At 45.8% G+C, this 18,350-nt stretch overlaps 1 protein-coding gene across 1 annotated transcript; it reads right to left on the reverse strand.

Annotated features, from left to right (window-relative positions):
• Positions 1 to 581: 581 nt before the first annotated feature.
• On the reverse strand, positions 582 to 18,242 carry CASP2 (caspase 2). The gene is made up of 11 exons (XM_069754239.1): positions 17,988 to 18,242; positions 9,449 to 9,593; positions 8,990 to 9,148; positions 8,132 to 8,186; positions 6,588 to 6,676; positions 6,222 to 6,395; positions 5,281 to 5,409; positions 4,721 to 4,811; positions 4,006 to 4,152; positions 3,633 to 3,742; positions 582 to 3,457 (listed from the first exon to the last, which is right to left on the reverse strand). The coding sequence occupies exons 2-11, from the start codon at positions 9,590 to 9,592 to the stop codon at positions 3,296 to 3,298; spliced, it is 1,260 nt and encodes a 419-aa protein (XP_069610340.1). The 5' UTR covers position 9,593; positions 17,988 to 18,242; the 3' UTR covers positions 582 to 3,295.
• Positions 18,243 to 18,350: the final 108 nt, after the last annotated feature.

The following is an 18,350-nucleotide window of genomic DNA, read 5'->3' on the forward strand; positions in this document are numbered from 1 at the left end:
TGCACTTTATATGTTCTTCGTATTAATTGCATCAATTTTTCTCTGCCTTTCACACATTGTAATGTCTTGTAATACCGGTGAGATTAGTGCATGCCTCGCCGCTACGTGCCTCGCACATCCCCGGCATGTACATGTTGTTCGCGCATGCCCGTGAGCCATCACGCATCTCAAGTTCCCGCGCTCATGACTTCATGGCCAGGCGGGGTTTAGTTGGCGAATGCTGCACGTGCACCGTTTATTCCGAGCTCATATCTAGTGTACGTAATATATATTTTTTTAGTCTAAAAACTCTTTTTGGATCCATTTAGATGGCCAAATTCACACTATGAACAATGTAACCGATATATTCTATTGTACTAAACCTATGAAGAGTGCAGGCTGGAAACGAGCCCGGCGTCATCCGATCCTACAGTCGGCACATCCCTTCTCTGCTCCATCGTACATTTAGCATGATGTTAAAAATAAGGAGGCGTCGTGACTGCAGGATCCGACTACACGAGGTTTGTTTGCAGTCTGTTGCCATGGCAACACGCAGGAGTTAATAGAACTTTTGAAAACTGTAAGAATGTTTCACTCACATAAAAGATGTAAAAAAAAAGATTTATTGAACCAGTATAGAATCACTTTGTTTTTTTTCCTCTTCTTAACGGAGACACACTGTGACACGTACCGGCGGCGATACATGACTACAATGCCGTGTTTGGCAGAATCTAAAACAATACAGAGAGCGGCAGTGACAGAAACGAGAAAAGTCCTGAGATACAGACGTAGGAAGAGGCCTCGTAGTCACACGACTCGCTCAAACCAGCGGCAGCAAGGAATGTACAAAACACAGCGTATGGGGAGGAGCCTGGTGCCCCGCCCCCTGCAATATGGGGAGGTGCCATAGGCTCCGCCTCCTGCATATCACAAGCGCATATCGCAGCCGCCATCCGGGGCTGTCTATACTTTTTTGTTTTAAAATTATCAAATAAAAAACTAATTTTGCCTAAAACTTAAAGGGGACCTCCATGATGACGGTAGCCGAATCTCTCACTAGTAGATGGGGCTAGAAAACGCTCCTGCAGCTTTTCAGAATGCCATGTGGTGCCGGAGGACACCAGACACCGGCCGTTTTTTAAAGGTACGTGGCCCTCTTACCTATAACGATTTGCGGTTATTTTTACATAATTGCATCAAATTCTGTAAGATGCCCCGGAACTGGAGACAAGGCCGTAATCCTTGATGGAGGTCCCCTATGAAGCCTCGCGCCAACAAAAGCCGCAAGCTCAGGAGAGACAACTATTCACCTCAATATTAACTATCCCTATGAACATAGTAGTCTAGGAAGCTGAGATGTGAGGGGCTGTTTGCTGGAGTCCATACACGATTAAGAAGCTGCCATGACCCAGAACAATGCATTCGCTGGGATTTTCACAGTAACGGATAAACCAGCTTTACAGTGCGAGGAGCCTGCAAACAGTTCCCCATATCTCAGCTTCTGAAGCCTAAATGTACATGACAAGCAGATAAAGCAGCACTATAGCCAAGACCCTCATTATACAGCTCACCCCCCATAACTCTGCTCCCTGCAACAGTTACATGACAGAGGTGGAAAAAAATGACGGAGCATTGTAGGGTGACCATTCCATCATACAGCTCATCTCAGCTTTCTGAAGCCTAGTATGACATGGAAAAAAAAATAATAATGGATAAATAAACCAGCATAGCAAAACGGGGACTTCACCATACAGCTCCACAGACCTCTGCGCTTTTGAGTGGAGTTAAGCTTTAAATTAAGGAACATTAATTACCTAAAGTGCAAGAAATACAATTAAACTATACAAAAAATACAACAGAAAGTTGTAGCCATCGGCAGGAAAAGCTGAAATTTTTCGCAAGCAGTCGGCATGAAATAAAAGTACAACTCGGGGGCCAGAAGAAAGGAAGAATGGACACCCATGAGCCGACATCAGAGGTCTCCAGCCTGCGGCCATGACGGGGGTTGTAGTTTTACATTGGGCAGATGGTCACCTACGGCCATCCACAGAAGATTGTCTGTGATCAATGAACTTGACATCCCTCTGGAGACCCCGTGATGTGTAGGGAGCAGTGTGGGGATTGCCTTATATATGAGCCAGATTGAAAAGGTCGGTTACAGAGGGATAGACAGAGAAAGGAATCATATCTGTGAAGCTCCCATATTACTGACTCAAGAGTCCAGCTCACCTACGAGACCAGACGATCCCCACATACGGCATCTGAATATAACCACGTAGTAGAAACACTTCTACTGTAAAAAAAAAAAAAAAAAAATCATTTCTGCTCTGCGTTGTGTCGTTCCTCAGTTACTCTTCTTGGAAATGTAATAAATTGTCACCTGTCACCGTCAGCTCAACTAGGACACTGACAAGAGACACACGATAAAACTCCAGGAGGAACAACAGAGGGACAACATGACAATTTAGCAATTTTGCAGGAAAGCAAAAATTCACAAAGACCGACGAGTCAAAAGAAGGGCCGAGACCCGTTTGAGGGGCAAAAAAAAAAAAAAAAATGGTAAAACTACAACTTTCTAAGACAATTCAGTCTATGAAAGAAAAAATATGAAAGCAGTGTTGATACAGGGCTGATCTCTAGGCGAGACCCCTGTAAACATATCATACATCCCCTTTTAGTCGCGGTCCCCCATATAACTTCTCAAATACCAAAGTTTAAAAGATAATTAAAGTTTAAAAAAACTAAAAAGTTTCACTGGAGGGAATCTGAATCCCAAAACCTCTAAACAGAAAAGTGCAGAGATTTCAGCTAATCCTCCACGGTTTACGCACTCCCAGACTGTGATTGGTAGGGGTCTGGGCCCCGGACCACCACTGAAGAAAACTGCCTGCATGTGGCAAAAGTGAACATACAATACAATAAGAGAGAATAGCTCCGCCATTGGTTACAAAATCCCGGGGAACCCCTGCTGTTGGGCCAAATTCACACTGGATTTAAGTGCAAGTAAAATATATCATTTCTGGTGCAATTACTTTTCGCTTCCATAAAATAATGGAAAAAATAAAATACAGCTAAAAAAATTGTCCAACGGCCCTGCATGAAGGGAGTATAAGTATCTCGCCCCTAAATACTATGGAATATATAAAGCACCAGAGGAATATCACACACAGCACTCAGTGTGAATGCGGCCTGTCCAGGAATGTGATCTGTGTGAAGGTGCTTCAATGCTCCTTGGAAAATACACCCATCCAAGAAAAGGAAAGGAGACAATAGAAAAGTGGAAGACATGGATAGAAGATGTAAAAATAAAGCCATTCTATGTAGGAGACAGAAGTGCAGGTGCGCAAGTCACAGGGGGAAATCCTGGGAACAAGTACAGATCTCGGCACAGGGTGCTGCTGTATTCGGACATCTCTTTGCAGCGGTCGTATTCAGTCCCAGGAGCGTGCCCCTCTCGCTTTTTAATGCGGGCGTTCACCTATAGAGAGGGCAGAGGAGAAAAGCACATATTAGGGGTTATTACTCTACAATGGGACAGCGGCTGTTATGGTTGATAAAGTGAGGGTTAGGCCGGCGCGGCTAATTTTTGCATCAGGAGGTCAGCGACACAGATGATGCACTGGTGCACAGAGACATTATAACAGGGGTCTCACCTTAACCAGCATGTCAGCTACATGCGTGTCCTTCGCATGTTTGGAGAACACATCAGTAAGATCTTGTATGAACCACGATCCGTGCTTTGTGTTGCGAAGTGATACAGTACCTAAATGATGTCACAGATTATAAAAGGGACATAAAACTATATACATAATGAAATGCAAATAACCAACTATGCAAATACATACATTGCTGATCCAGAATTGCATCCTGCATTTTACTCCAGAGCTGCACTCAATTTTTAATACATTTTTTACACCTTCAGTAATGCACTCACTTTATATGCATGTAGGAGATGTAATGACTATAAAGAAAGTTTGTAGGAAAAATAAAGACCAGCCCAGAACTTAGTTTATGTTTTGTGCTCACCCTTCAGACAGGCGTAGGCGCAGATCATGTCAGACTGGGTTGGCAGCCGAATTCTCCCATCCTCTCTCCCTGCGTCGCTCTGCTCACAACCAGGCGATCCGGTCTGCTCTCGTCCGTCTCGCTGGTCCACACCTCGATCCGTCTCCTCTATTGAAAGTAACATATGTTACTACATGCCCAGTGAGTGGCTGCAGCGGTCACAAGCGCTGTCTTTGTGATATCACTAAGGGTATGTGCACACGTTCAGGTTTTTTCGTGATAAAAATGCAGACATGTGCATCCTATCATTTAGAATGCATTCTGCAATTTTTGTGCACATGATGCGTTTTTTTCCGCGAAAAAAACACATCGCGGTAAAAAAAGCAGCATGTTCATTAATTTTGCGGGTTTTTTCACGCTTTTCCTGCTATTTAATGCATTGGGGAAAAAACGCGCAAAAAAAGCATAAAAAAATGCGGGGAAAAAAAAACCGCATGCGGATTTCTGACAGAAATGTCCTTTTTTGTCAGGAAATTTCTGCAAGAAATCCTGACGTGTGCACATACCCTAAGACTGCAGCGGCAGAAAGGCAGTGCTAGCAAGTATAGCAGAGATTAAAAAATAAATTCTTGAAAAATCCATGCGAGAAGAAAGAAATGTAAAGTGGAGAGGCTGGACACACGCTGACAATGTATCGGTGGGTGGGGCACTGTAAGGCCCAGCATGCAGCTCTCACCTCCTCGGCACGCCTGGATGAAGAACATCTTGGGTTTGTTCTGCAGCTGTGGGCAGTGCGCATTGTCCAACAGTGTGAAGACATCCTGCAGCTACGACACGAGAAGATAGAAACACACCACAAACTTATTACATGACTGTAAAACTATCCAACTGCAAATGTAGTAATAGAAAGAAGAAAAAATTAATGAGCTCCTTGGAGGAACGTCTATTACGCCGCGACAACATCAGCTAACCAATATCACAGAGCCGCCATTTCCAAGAGACGCTTTAATTAGAGGTCCTATAACAAGGCCGAATTCAGATGTCTGAGAAACACTGACCTAACTCTTTGTTTCATATCCCTAATTAAAGAATGAAGATAATATCATGTGGCATTGCCCTACTGTAGACACAGCAGAGGGGAGAGGCTCCTGCTGCAGCCAGCGGAAGAGAACATAGCTGAGATAAGTGGAAGATTTCATTTTTTACATCAATATACAACAAAGAAAAGAAGAAAAGAGAATTAACTGCTGGGATATGTTTTGTCCCAGTGTGAATATACCTGGCCTTGTGTCTTACCTGTACAAGTTTGCCATCAGATCCGTACACAGCACCATCTACTCCATGGGATAAGATGGCGATGATACAGGAGTCCAGCTCGGAGTGATCAGGCAGTTTGGAGAAATGTTCCAGTTCAGATATAATTTTCTAGAAAGAGAGAACGAGAGGTGATATTATCGCAGCCTGTACAACACGATCTCATCTGGTTTTAATCGTCTGACGGCGTAATACGAGACGGGGAATTGCAGATGTGTAACACAGACATCTCTATGTGTAACCTGTGCCGCAGCACATCAACCACAAAAGAACAGCATGTCCGCTCTGTCATACATGCCATCATACACGTCATACATGCCCGCGGCTATCAGTTTTTTTTTGCAGTTTTTGCTGCAATTTTAATAACAAAGATTGTGAAACAGAAAATCTAAAAAAAAAAAAAAAACAACAACATTCCTATTGCTTAATTTTATATTTGCCGTTGGGGCCAATCCAAATCTTCCAATATTATTGTGTATGGAAAACTTAAAGGAGTCGTCCTGTTTCAACAATACAGTCTCAATGAGATATAAAATAACATCCCTCAATTTACTTACCCCCCGTAGGACCATCGCTGTGTGTCTCCGCCACGGCCCTGGTCTCGGCTGTTTGGCTTCATAAGTGATGTCACATCGACACAGCTGCAGTCATCACATAGAGAAGAGGCTCGTGCAGTCTGCACTGGCTAAGCACTTGAGCTAAGTGATTGGCCGCAGCGCTGCCATTGTCACCTCACTAATGCAGCCAAGCAACAAAGCTGGGAGAAGCGGAGAAAGGAATCACTGGACCCGGGGAAGGCAAGTGAAGCTTGTGTTATGGCTGTACACCCAATCACAGGTGTGAGGAGCCGGATAATGCTGTTAGTTTGGGTCATAAGACCTGCGGAGCAGTAACATGGGCACACGTGAGCTTCTTGTCATTACCTCAGCAGAGATGTTGCTGCGCTCCATGACTCTGAAGTTCAGCTGGAAGAACAAAAGTTTCAGTACGTTCAGATCCACTTCCCCTCCGTGTCGATAGTCGAGATCCGGAGTGGAGAAGGAGACATTGCTAATGATCAGGCAGATCCCGCGCGGCCGGGTGGTCATCTTGTAGGCCTGAAACCAAACATGTGTAGATTGTGAAGAGAGTCTACTCCAGACACAGTGCTACGTTTGCATACAGGCAACGTCAGGTACTGCAGCTCAGCCTTACATTAACAGATTGTAATAGATTGTGCAGAGCTGCATTATCACACGCAGTTTCTAAGAAATTACATGTATTTCTTTTCCTAATGTTGATGTACTCACAGACGTGTAATGCGACAGGTAGAAATTCACGGAGGTTCGAGACACACTCCCTGGACCGTCGCCGTCATCCATACATCTCTCACAGGGATCTAGGAAAAGACGAGGACATAAAAGGTGAATAGTGGAGTAACCAGTAACAGAATCACAGCCTGAACCCGGCAAGTACAGCACCACGAGACTCCTAACAGTGTGTGCACAGCATTATGGCGCCATGTGCGGCTAAACCTACCGCTGACTGTGCCTCTGTACCCGGCGCATCATTGTCTCTGCTGCTCTAGGACCTCCGCAGAAAGATCTATAGTCTCTACAGTAGTGTCGCCCTGACACATTCCCTTTACACTACTACGGACACTTTCAGTTCTTGGTTTTCCCTCTCCTTCCAGGAGCCATACCTTTTCTATTTATTTCTCTGTTGAGGCTGCCATACGAGGGCTTGGGGTATTTTTACGCCACGAGTTGTACTTTTGGAAAACAAAATTAATTGATTTTTCAATTGACGGAGAGGTGCCAGGGCGTTTGTTTTTTTTACATGGCAAGCTGAGGTCTTTACGACATTTTGATTGCTTCGTACTGCATTATTTGGTGGAGGTGCAGGGTAACAGTTTTTGAAGGCTTTACAGTGTGTACTATGGTAATTATGTTATAATTTGACTGTTTGGACTTTTACTAAACACGGTGATACTGAATGTTTTGTGGGGAAAAGGGTGAATTATTATGTTGTTTTACTTTTGTTAAACTGTTGTACATTTTCAGTCACCTTAGAGGACTTGAACCTGCAATCAATCGCTTGCTTTACACATTTTGATTCCTGAGTATGGCAGCATATAGCCAACATCACGGTCTCTATAAATACCAGCTTCACAGGAGCATCAACATGCGGCTATGGAGCAGTCAGCAGCCCCAGTTCCCATTGCAAACCCACAATTACATGTGAATGAAAGGCAGCGATTGGCACTGGAAATGGTGCACAACAGAGGTTGCGTGCTATAAATGCTGCAAAGATTCACAGTGATTCCAACGAGTTAAACAAGCGATGCAAGCTCTGATCGCTGAAGTTGCAGGCATATGCCGGCTTTATAAAACAGCTCAGCTCCTAAGCAAGCTCTATACACCTGCATTTTGTAAGATTGTTGGTATATTGCTATGTCTCAGAGGTCAAACTTCTTCAGATCCTAAGTATATAGCCGACTGTGCAACTTTGTTCAAGTTCTACTTTTGACTTTTACAAGAAGAGCGGCGCACCTGGCCACCATGAGAATGGGGCTAAGTTGCAGGGGGGCAGGTACATGTTGAGAAGGGAAAAAAGGTCCATTAAATCTTTAGATCATAGGGAGGTCCAGATCTTGAGCCCCCATTGCTCATAAAGTTATATTTCCTAGTGACATGTCACTGATTTAAAAGACAGGACCACCCAGTAATAGATCACTTGGTACTAAGCCGAGCAGCAGATACCACTGGAGGAAGTCATCTAGAATAACCTTTCATGACGACACTGCTCTGTGCCGCCCCTGATTACAGGACCGGGTATGGTAGAGCGGCCTCACCTCGCCAGCGATGCATCCCTCCGTGCTCCTCCACAGATAAAGGAAAGCAGGACTCCTGTAATCAGAGATAATAGATATTCACTCTGGGGGGCAAACACATACAAGCTCCGGGAAGTTTGCATAAATCTTTATTTAGTTAAGGATTCCTGCAGATTTTATAATGGATCAGGCAATAGTTACTGAGCAGAGACTGGAATTGGTCAGTGATGCTGCATAACATCAGAAAATGCAGGTGAGAGAGACTGGATTATCAAGGGATCCTATAGATTTCAGAGTCAAAGATCTGGCCGGCCGGATGGTAATCTGCCCAAACTTGGAAGCATTATTACAATTTAGGAGATACATTTTGTAAATCTGCATTTTTCAGTATGCTTGCCACTCTGAGGTCCTGATCATCTGGGCACAGACGTGATTAGTCAGGGGCTAGTGGTTACTGTTATGTAGTTTCCACGTCGGAGATAAGAGGAAAGATGTACTGCAAGGGGAGAACTGATGAGCAAGTATTAATGGGGGACTGTGTGGCCGTCCTGAAAGAGTGGAGTCCCACGACACCTAATGAGGTGGAGGATGGCTGTGCACACACGCAGACCTCTACAGAGCAGGGCCATGTAATACTAGGCCAATTAATAACTCCCATACTATACGTAGGAGAAAGCTGTAGGCAGTCTCCTCCCTGGAGTGCGGAACAGATAAGAGGGGAACCTCCATCCACCTGAAACCGGCAGCCATCAAGACATTTCTGGCACATATTTATAGCTTATTAAAAGTGTCACAGACCCTTGGGAGTGACATCGTGAAGTTCTGTATGAGGCCACATGTGACCGGCAGAACATTGCTGATCTTACAGGCTGACCTTACCTCTGGTTTGGGCATTCTCGTTTGCTGCTCCAACTGTTCAGCCAAGTGCCCCTGATTGGTGTCTCGCAGCGCAGCGCAGAAGATGGAGAATGCATTTGGTCCTCGCTTAGGGAGCAAATCCAGCAGAGCGCTGTTCTGTCGGAAACTCACTCCCTTGGACTTGTGAAGAGAAAAGCAAACAATAAGCATCAAAGCAACAGCGACGTGCAGAGGATCTGCCACCTAAACCTGCAGCCCCGTCTCTCTTATGTCTCACTGGCACATTGTGACTGGGTGGTATTAATGTAACTATGTTTAGCAATAGGAAAACTTGGTTCTGACAATTAGGTTGGGACTGTATATTAGACGCTGTGTCGCTGCTTATCACACAGGACCCAGACGGCGCCGCAGCGATCAGTGGGATGAAAAGCTTTATCCTGTGTCCTCAGCTAGACAACGGCAGATGTCTTCCCTTCTTACCTGGATTTTCTCTTGCATGTAGGCAGTGAGCACTTTCTTCCCTATCAGATGGTCGATCAGCTCGTCAGGCACCATCTCCTGGATTAACATCACTCTCAGTCTGATGAGGGCATCTTTGTGGTGATCCAGCATCCCACCCAGCATCCTGGAGGTATAGGGGGGAAAAGTTAGAAGACTGGGCAAGAAGCGGCCACTCACTGCAGGAATACTATACCTGCCAAGCACACGGCGGAGAAACGTGTGCCCGCTCAGATGCTTCACATAGCTGATAGATCAGGCACTTCTGAGCCTCCAGCAGAAAATAAGAGACGTCCATCTACCAGTATTTCACAGGAGATTCAACCTCAGCAGTTGGGGGAGGGAGAAGTGTGGAAAGAATGGATGAAAGGGAACCGGTCAGGTACGTCATTTTTATGCAGGATTGTATTGGAAAAAGTGGGGTGAAATGGTGAAAAATATTTTATTCCATTGTGGGTTTTTATTTATTTATTTTTTTAATCGCTGCAACTTTGATAAACAAGCCACAAAAAGTCAGTACCAGCTGCACCTTTTCTTGGCTAAAGCAGCAGCTCGGAGCGATCACTGGCTGTATCCTGATTAGACCTGACGAGGCTGGCGGGAAAATCCATTTCAGAACGACTTTATAATCCTTTATGAATGTTTATCCTAAATCTCCACCACGAAGCCTGCATGACTGACAGCTCCTCCCTGCTACTGAATCTCCTCCCACATAGGCTGACTGACAGCTCCTCCCTGCTACTGAATCTCCTCCCACACAGGCTGACTGACAGATCATTACCCCTCCTCCCTGCTGCTGAATCTCCTCCCACATAGGCTGACTGACAGATCATTACCCCTCCTCCCTGCTCCTGAATCTCCTCCCACATAGGCTGACTGACAGATCATTACCCCTCCTCCCTGCTACTGAATCTCCTCCCACTTAGGCTGACTGACAGATCATTACCCATCCTCCCTGCTCCTGAATCTCCTCCCACATAGGCTGACTGACAGATCATTACCCCTCCTCCCTGCTACTGAATCTCCTCCCTGCTCCTGAATCTCCTCCCACTTAGGCTGACTGACAGATCATTACCCCTCCTCCCTGCTCCTGAATCTCCTCCCACATAGGCTGACTGACAGATCATTACCCCTCCTCCCTGCTACTGAATCTCCTCCCACTTAGGCTGACTGACAGATCATTACCCATCCTCCCTGCTCCTGAATCTCCTCCCACATAGGCTGACTGACAGATCATTACCCCACCTCCCCGCTGCTCTCCTCCCACATAGGCTGACTGACAGCTCATGACCCCTCCTCCCTGCTGAATCTCCTCCCACATAGGCTGACTGACAGATCATTACACCACCTCCCCGCTGCTCTCCTCCCACATAGGCTGACTGACAGCTCATGACCCCTCCTCCCTGCTGCTGAATCTCCAACCAGTACAAGCTGCAGCTCTCAGTTGAACAATAAATACACTGACTCATTAGCTCTCTTACACTTTAGCTGGACTTATTTTTACTATAAAAAGGAAAAGAATATCTGCGCTGGAAAAAACACTAGAGGACCATAGAAGCTAATAAATAAATACGTAAATCTCACAAAAAAATGGAACCGTGTTAAAAATAAAACTAAAACCGGAACCATATGCAAATAGAAAAGCAACCTAATACTGCCAAACTTATAAAAACAAATAATAAACAATGTTGTGTCACTACCTGACGGAATAGTCCAAGGAGGAAAAGGATTGATGCGATGTAGTAGATTAGAGTCTCCCAATATGGAGTAAAATAGAGTCCGTGCCTGATGGCAGCTGTGCGGGAAGCGATGGTGCGGCTTATTCCGATGTCCTTTACTACTTGCGGTGCCCGAAGAAGGTCAGGTGAGACGAGTATCACAAATTGTCCTATATGGATCCAGGTGGCAGGCGCTGCCCCGGCCGGTGGCAGCGCTAGCCTGCGTTCAGTGTAGTATGTCCGCGCTACTAGACAGAGCCGTTAGGTGTACTGCAATAGCAGGACCTAATGTGACGTCACAATCACGTGATAGGCTACGGGGAGAGCTTGGGACCAATTCCTACGCGTTTCGGAGACAAACGATCTCCTTCCTTTTATTTTTTTTTTTTATTTTTACTATCAGCCATTCTGACAGATTTTAACAATATGTACACCAGCCCCATCAGGTCTAAGAAATCTTTGTAATAACATAAATAGTTTGCACTGTGAAATCCGGTTTCAGATTTTTTTCTTTGTTCTATTTACTGAAGGAGGAAACATGAGATAGGAGAGAGGGAAGAAATCCAGAAGTGAAAGGAGCCAATTCTATCGCAGTCTGTACTACTCACCCAACATCCAGCACATCCCGCTGACGTGAACGCCATCTCCTAAGCAGTATAATCATTGTTTTCACTTTGAACGTGTTCCCATTCTCCTGAAGCAGCAGCTTTAACTTTTTTTTTTTGCAGTTAGTTGCAATTTTTATACTCAGACATTTTTGCGGTCACTGCAAAAATCCAAGGGAAAAAAACAAAACCTGTATATATATCTCCTTAGGCCTCTTTCACACTTCCGTCGGTACGGGTCCGTCGCAATAGGTCGGGCCGACGTACCGACGGACGTTGTTAAAGTTCTGCACGACGTGGATAGCGGATGCAGTTTTTCAACGCATCCGCTGCCCATTCTGCAGTCCGGGAAGGAGGGGGTGGAGTTTCGGCCACGCGTACAAAAAAAAAAAAAAAAACACGTTACATTGAACTTTTTTTGTGTCGACGGTCCGCCAAAACACGACGGATCCGTTGCACGACGGATGCGACGTGTGGCAATCCGTCGTGAGCACATTTGCAGGATCCGTTTTTTGCCCAAAACGACGGATTGCAAAAAACGGAAGTGCGAAAGAGGCCTTAGGCCTCATGGCCGTTTTGTTCAGGCTTCATGAAGCCTCTACTGGACCCCCTGCCACTGTAACCTCTAAATAAAAAAAAAAAAAGCCACACTGCCAACAGACTCTGGATGTATGGAGGTGTAAGGAGAGCGACGACATCCCAAAAAGCCAAGCAGTTCAGGCTCCACGTCACATCAGTTGTAACATCATACACTCATGTTCTCTGCCAAATTTCTGCAAAGTGTATTTGTCATCAAGTTGCAGCTGCGGTTTTCCAAAATCGTTTGCGTCAATTTTGGAACCATCTCTGCCCCGTATAAACATGTACGCTTGATCCCGCAGGCTCTGCATGTGCAGTACATGAACAAGGCGGAGGATGCGACCATCAGACTCACGTCACCGTCATTAGAACTCATGGTGGGGGGGTTAGGTCAGGTTCACATGTTACACACTTGTGGAACTATTTTCCGTGTGTAAATTCTGCAGCATTTTTTTTCACTTCTAGCAAAGTGGATGAGTTTTAATTTAATTCCTGATCTAGACGCGGTTATCATGCTGTCCTGGCCCTGCTCTGTTGCTTTTTTGCACACAAAAAAAAACATGGAAAATGTGTGGATTTTTTTAGATGCATAAAAGCTGCAGTTTAGAAATGGGTGAGTAAAATCCACCCCAAACATGCACCATGTGAACATAACATTAAAAGAGCAAGTGGTGCTGATGGCGTGGTGTCTGCACACATCTCAGAGGACGCACAATTGGTACATTGTCCATTAGTCGCTGATCTCTGTATGCGACAATGAGCAGAGCCAGAAAACCCCTTTGTGGTCGCCTGTGTTACATCGTATCACCTTGTGCTCATCTAAAAGATGGCAATGCAGCAATTCTGCAACCAAAATCCACATCTGCCTCTATGCACCATAACCAATGCCTCCATGCCGCCCTGCAATCCCCAAAATGCAAACTAGAGAAATTCATTTGTAGGTCGGGTCAATAAACTTGTAATGTGGGAGCAGAAAGTTCTATAATCTCCTCTGCCCATTAATGAACGGTAATATACTATTACACGCAGGCAGCGAGGGTGGAACAAAGCGAAACAAGTACAAAGCCAGAAAGGAAAACAATAACTTATGAGAAAGAGGAAGCGAGTAATGGAGGGTGAGAAGAAAGGAAGAGGAGCGGGGAGGGGAAGTGGTGCAGGCCAGGACTCCGTTTAAGTCTTAAAGGGCCCTCTAACCATCCTGTATTTGCACTATGTTTCTGTTCCATGCTTGATATATACTTTTCTTTGTAAGTTCTTTGCCACCATTTTCAAAGTTGTAGCAAATAAAAAAAATAGTTTTCACAAAAACGCAGATGTTTTGCAATCATTTCCTATATTAATCTATGCAATACACCCGAATCAAGTTGTTCCTGCAGATTTGCATAGGATTTCTGTAACCGATCTGAATGCATGCACAAAGGAGTAGGCGAGTCCGAAGTGGAAAGTGTCATACCGGCCTAACTAGTGGCCACTCAACCGTTCCCTAGAATCAATCATCATTAAGATGATCAAGAAATTGGGATTCATTGCAAAACTATTTTATGTTTTGGATGGGATTATCTAGTTTTCAAAAAAACAAAAACAAAAAAAAACACACAAAAGCCATTAGAATAAATACCCCTGTTCTTTGTGGCAGCCAATCATTGGCCTTTGTGTGTCGTACTACTGGCGTGATTTAAAAGACAGGACCACCCAGTAAGGCTACGTTCACATTGGCGTTCCGCCAATGTGCGTCGCTGTTGCGCCGGCGACGCGCCCCTATGTTTAACATAGGGGACGCGTGCGTTTTTTGGGTGGCGTTTTTTGACACTTGCGTCGTTTACGACGCTAGCGTCGGACGCAAGAAAATGCAACAAGTTGCATTTTCTGTGCGTCCGATTCTCGTCAAAAAACGACGCACGCGTCGCAAAACGCGCGCGTTTTTGCGTGCGTTTGTGCGCGTTTTTTCGTGCGTCGCGCCGCCGACGCAGGGCGGCGCAACGCTAGTGTGAACGTAGCCTAATAGATCACTTGGTACTAAGCCGAGCAGCAGATACCACTGGAGGAAGTCATCTAGAATAACATTTCATGACGACACTACTCTGTGCCGCCCCTGATTACAGGACCGGGTATGGGCCTGGCAGCCATGATGAGACTTCTCAGGGCATAGATAAGATATGCAGGGGTTTTGTGTGTTTTTAATAGCATTTTGCTGCTGTTTCTATCTGTACTAATTACAGGGGAAATATAGAAATAAAATAAGTAGTAAGTTCCATTACATAAGAATCACATGCAGCCGCTTCTGTCCCCTGAGGTCTATATATGAGAACCACATGTCCTCCGGCTTCCAAATCCTCCTCTCTCCACATCCCCCAGTGTCCTCTCCAGCTTTGCTCAGCGCTGACCCGTACACATCAGGCCATGGCTTTATCTGCTCATGATTCATTGTTTGCAGACGTTTTACGCCTTTATCCTGCATATCACATAGTAACTACAGACACAAACAATCTCCAGCAATCGGTGACTGCGCTTTATCTTTAAAAACATTTAAGACAAGCAGCTGAGGCGCTCCACTACATGAAGAAGGATGTCGGAGCAGATCAGGAGGGGTGTCCGTACCTCCACCAATCAAAAACTTCTGACATGTCAAGTTTTCAGAAAGTGCAGCAACCAAAACTCCTCCTTAATCCACCATAAATACGCACTAATCTCGGTGAAACATGCGTATTGGGCGGCAGGACAATTAGCGGCTGCTAACACAGGAACCAAATAGGGGGCATGCGGATATTCCCCCCTCTCCAGTCTGTGCTGAATGCTGCAGCCAGGATCATATTCCTCACCAATCGTTACACCGATGCCTCTGCCTTGTGCCAGTCATTGCACTGGTTACCCATCCACTCCAGAATCCAGTATCTACTACCCTCATCCACAAAGCACTCCATGGCTCAGCACCACCCTACATCTGCTCTCTGGTCTCAGTCTACCACCCTACCCGTGCCCTCCGCTCCGCTAATGACCCGAGATTAACATCCTCAATAATCAGAACCCCCCACTACCGTCTCCAAGACTTTTCACGTGCTTCGCCAATTCTCTGGAATGCACTACCCAGGATAATACGATTAATCCCCACAGTTTTAAGCGTGCCCTAAAAATGCATTTGTTCAGACTGGCCTACCGCCTCATTGCATTAACTTAACTATCCCTGTGTGACCCATTCAAAAAACTTCAACCATAATCAGGTTCCTCGCATCATGTTCTCATACACTTTATACAGTTAATAGCCCTCTGTGTCTGTACTGTTATATATTTAGGCTGATAACCGGTTCATGCAGCTTTACATGAACACCCGATTTATTACACTTTGGCTGGTTCGAACAACGAAAGCAATTGTTACCATCCACCTCCCGTGTCTCCTTTTTTCCTATAGATTGGAAGCTTGCGAGCAGCAGGACCCTCACTCCTCTTGGTATCTATTTTGATCTATGTTTATTGTTATGCTGTAATGTCTATTGTCTGTACAAGTCCCCTCTATAATGGAAAGTGCTGCGGAATATGTTGGTGCTATGTAAATAAAAATTATTATTATTATGTGCACCTGCTCTTTCAGATGCCGGCAGACCTGCTGTGTTTTGGTCACTTCTTTTGGCGACTTCACGGCTTTCGAAGCTTGAAGCAGGGATCCAAGAAGTAACGTTTCTCCTTGCAGACAGACATTTTAAGCATGCCGAGATGAGGAGACTTAAAGCATTGCGGCATTAAGTCTCCTCATCTCGGCATGCTTAGCATGTCACTCTCCGCAAGGAGAAACCTTACTGCTTGGATCCCGGTCAGACGCCTCTCACACAGCCAAATCAGACCTCACACTTTGCACTGACGAGGGGCAGTACCCCGAAACACAGTGTGTGTAAATTGAGATTCTGGTTTGGCTTTTATCCGAAGTCATGTGACAAGGCTCGTTAAAGGGTCGACATTGACTTGTAGGATTGCTACTTCCAATAGGTGGCACTAGAGTTCTAGGTCTTTTCCTCTCTGAAGCGACAATTTGCATAATTCCCAGAGATGCTTGAAGCAATAAGAGAAACTCAAGACGCCTGGGTAGAATTACCCTTCGGAGATCACTTTGCACTAGAACATCAGTCAACACCCAGGTCTGTACGACCATCCTCAACACATTACCTGGAAAGAGAAGCAGGGCGCTGGAGATATATGATCAGGTGCACCGCAGAGTCAATTTACGCACTTCAACATCTAAAGAGGTTACTGAAGACTTAAAGGGAACCTGTCACCCCCAAAATCAAAGGTGAACTAAGCCCACCGTCATCAGGGGCTTATCTACAGCATTAGAGAATGCTGTAGATAAGCCCCCGATGTATCCTGAAAGATGAGAAAAAGAGGTTAGATTAAAGGGGTGGTCCCGATGCAGTCCGGTCCGATGGGTGTAGCGGTCCGGGGCCTCCCACCTTCATTCTTCATCCACGTCCTCTTCTTGTCTTCATGCTGCGGCTCCGGCGCAGGCGTACTATGTCGGTCCTGTTGAGGGCAGAGCAAAGTACTGCAGTGCGCAGGTGCTGGGCCCCTCTGACCTTTCCCGGCTCCTGCAGTACTTTGCTCTGCCCTCAACAGGACCGACAAAGTACGCATGTGCCGGAGCTGCAGCGTGAAGACAAGAAGAGGACATCACCACTGGCGGGTACAACAGCAGATCAGCGAGTGTCTTGACACCCGGCACATCCACCGACCCACCCGACAGATCGATCACTACCCTATGGACAGGTCATCAATACATACGGCCCTGGCACGTCAGTGATGTTATTAGTTAGTACCACCAGACTGATGTTCCTTTCTCTCCATTTTTATATGTTTTTATCTACTGATAAACTGAGTAAAGCCTTGATATCGGACTTGCACGGGGCTTTATGTATAGACGCTACATCTTACAACTTACAGCTGAGCGGTATTACACTGCCTGGGACGAGAATTTATCTATACGCGGGGGCTGCGGAGCCGGCTCAGACCCCCGTCATTCATTATTCTTCTCTTTCGACTCCTTACAAGGCTGGTACTTTGTAATAACATTTACTGCAGAAAAATGGTTCAGTTTATTGATAAATGGGGGAGGGGAAGAAGATAAAATGTGTCAATTAAGATTTCTAAACTCATCTAAATTCCGTTAAAAATCAATACTCCATTATTAATTATGGAAATTCTACATTTTTTTAATTGAAGTTGTTACAGGCTGCCTGGTACAGTACACACCGGCGGGCGCCTCAATGACCCCTCCACAGGGAGCCCTGGTGCAAAACTGTGCACACCCCTCTCCTTATAGAAGTCCTCATGCCCTGAACCATGCTGATGGGTGCAATCACCCTGATCAGGAGCCATGACACCAGGAAGAGGACAGTAATCCCCCACACACGGTGTAATGCCAGAGACTCCATAACAAGAATGGCCAATAACAACCAATAAGGTCACAAATGACACAAAAACCTATTTTTTGCCATTTGTAAAAGAAAAAAAAAAGGGACCCCGGAAACCCAAACTAAAGCCCCTTCTGGGGCCCCATCAGGCTTCACAACATGACGCATGCGCGCTAGTAGTCAACACCGCTGTACCCCACCACAATGATGACGTCATGCTCACCTGTCGGTCAAGTAGAGGTGGTCACGCCCACTCAATCACGTGGTGTCATTAACAATAATATTACTGCTGCTGATGTGGAGGAGGCTGTGGCACCGGGGGAGCCCGGCTGGAGGCGGAGCTCATCGCATTTAGCGCCCGAAGATGGCGGTGAGCTCAACCGAGACTGAGCCTCCCCGTCACACACCGTCCACACACGATCCCTCCGGTGCTGCTTGTGCGGGGCGGGCCGGATTCCCTCACAACAACTGCGCATGCGTCTCCAGTCCTTTCCTCCGCCTACTCGTCAGAGACAAAGCCTAGACGTCACAGGATTTTCGCGGGCTTTCCTCTGATTGGTCCGTTTTAGTTTTTCCCGCGGTTTTC

The sequence above is a fragment of the Ranitomeya imitator genome, chromosome 2, assembly GCF_032444005.1.
Source record: "Ranitomeya imitator isolate aRanImi1 chromosome 2, aRanImi1.pri, whole genome shotgun sequence".
In the NCBI taxonomy this organism is placed as follows: Eukaryota; Metazoa; Chordata; class Amphibia; order Anura; family Dendrobatidae; genus Ranitomeya; species Ranitomeya imitator.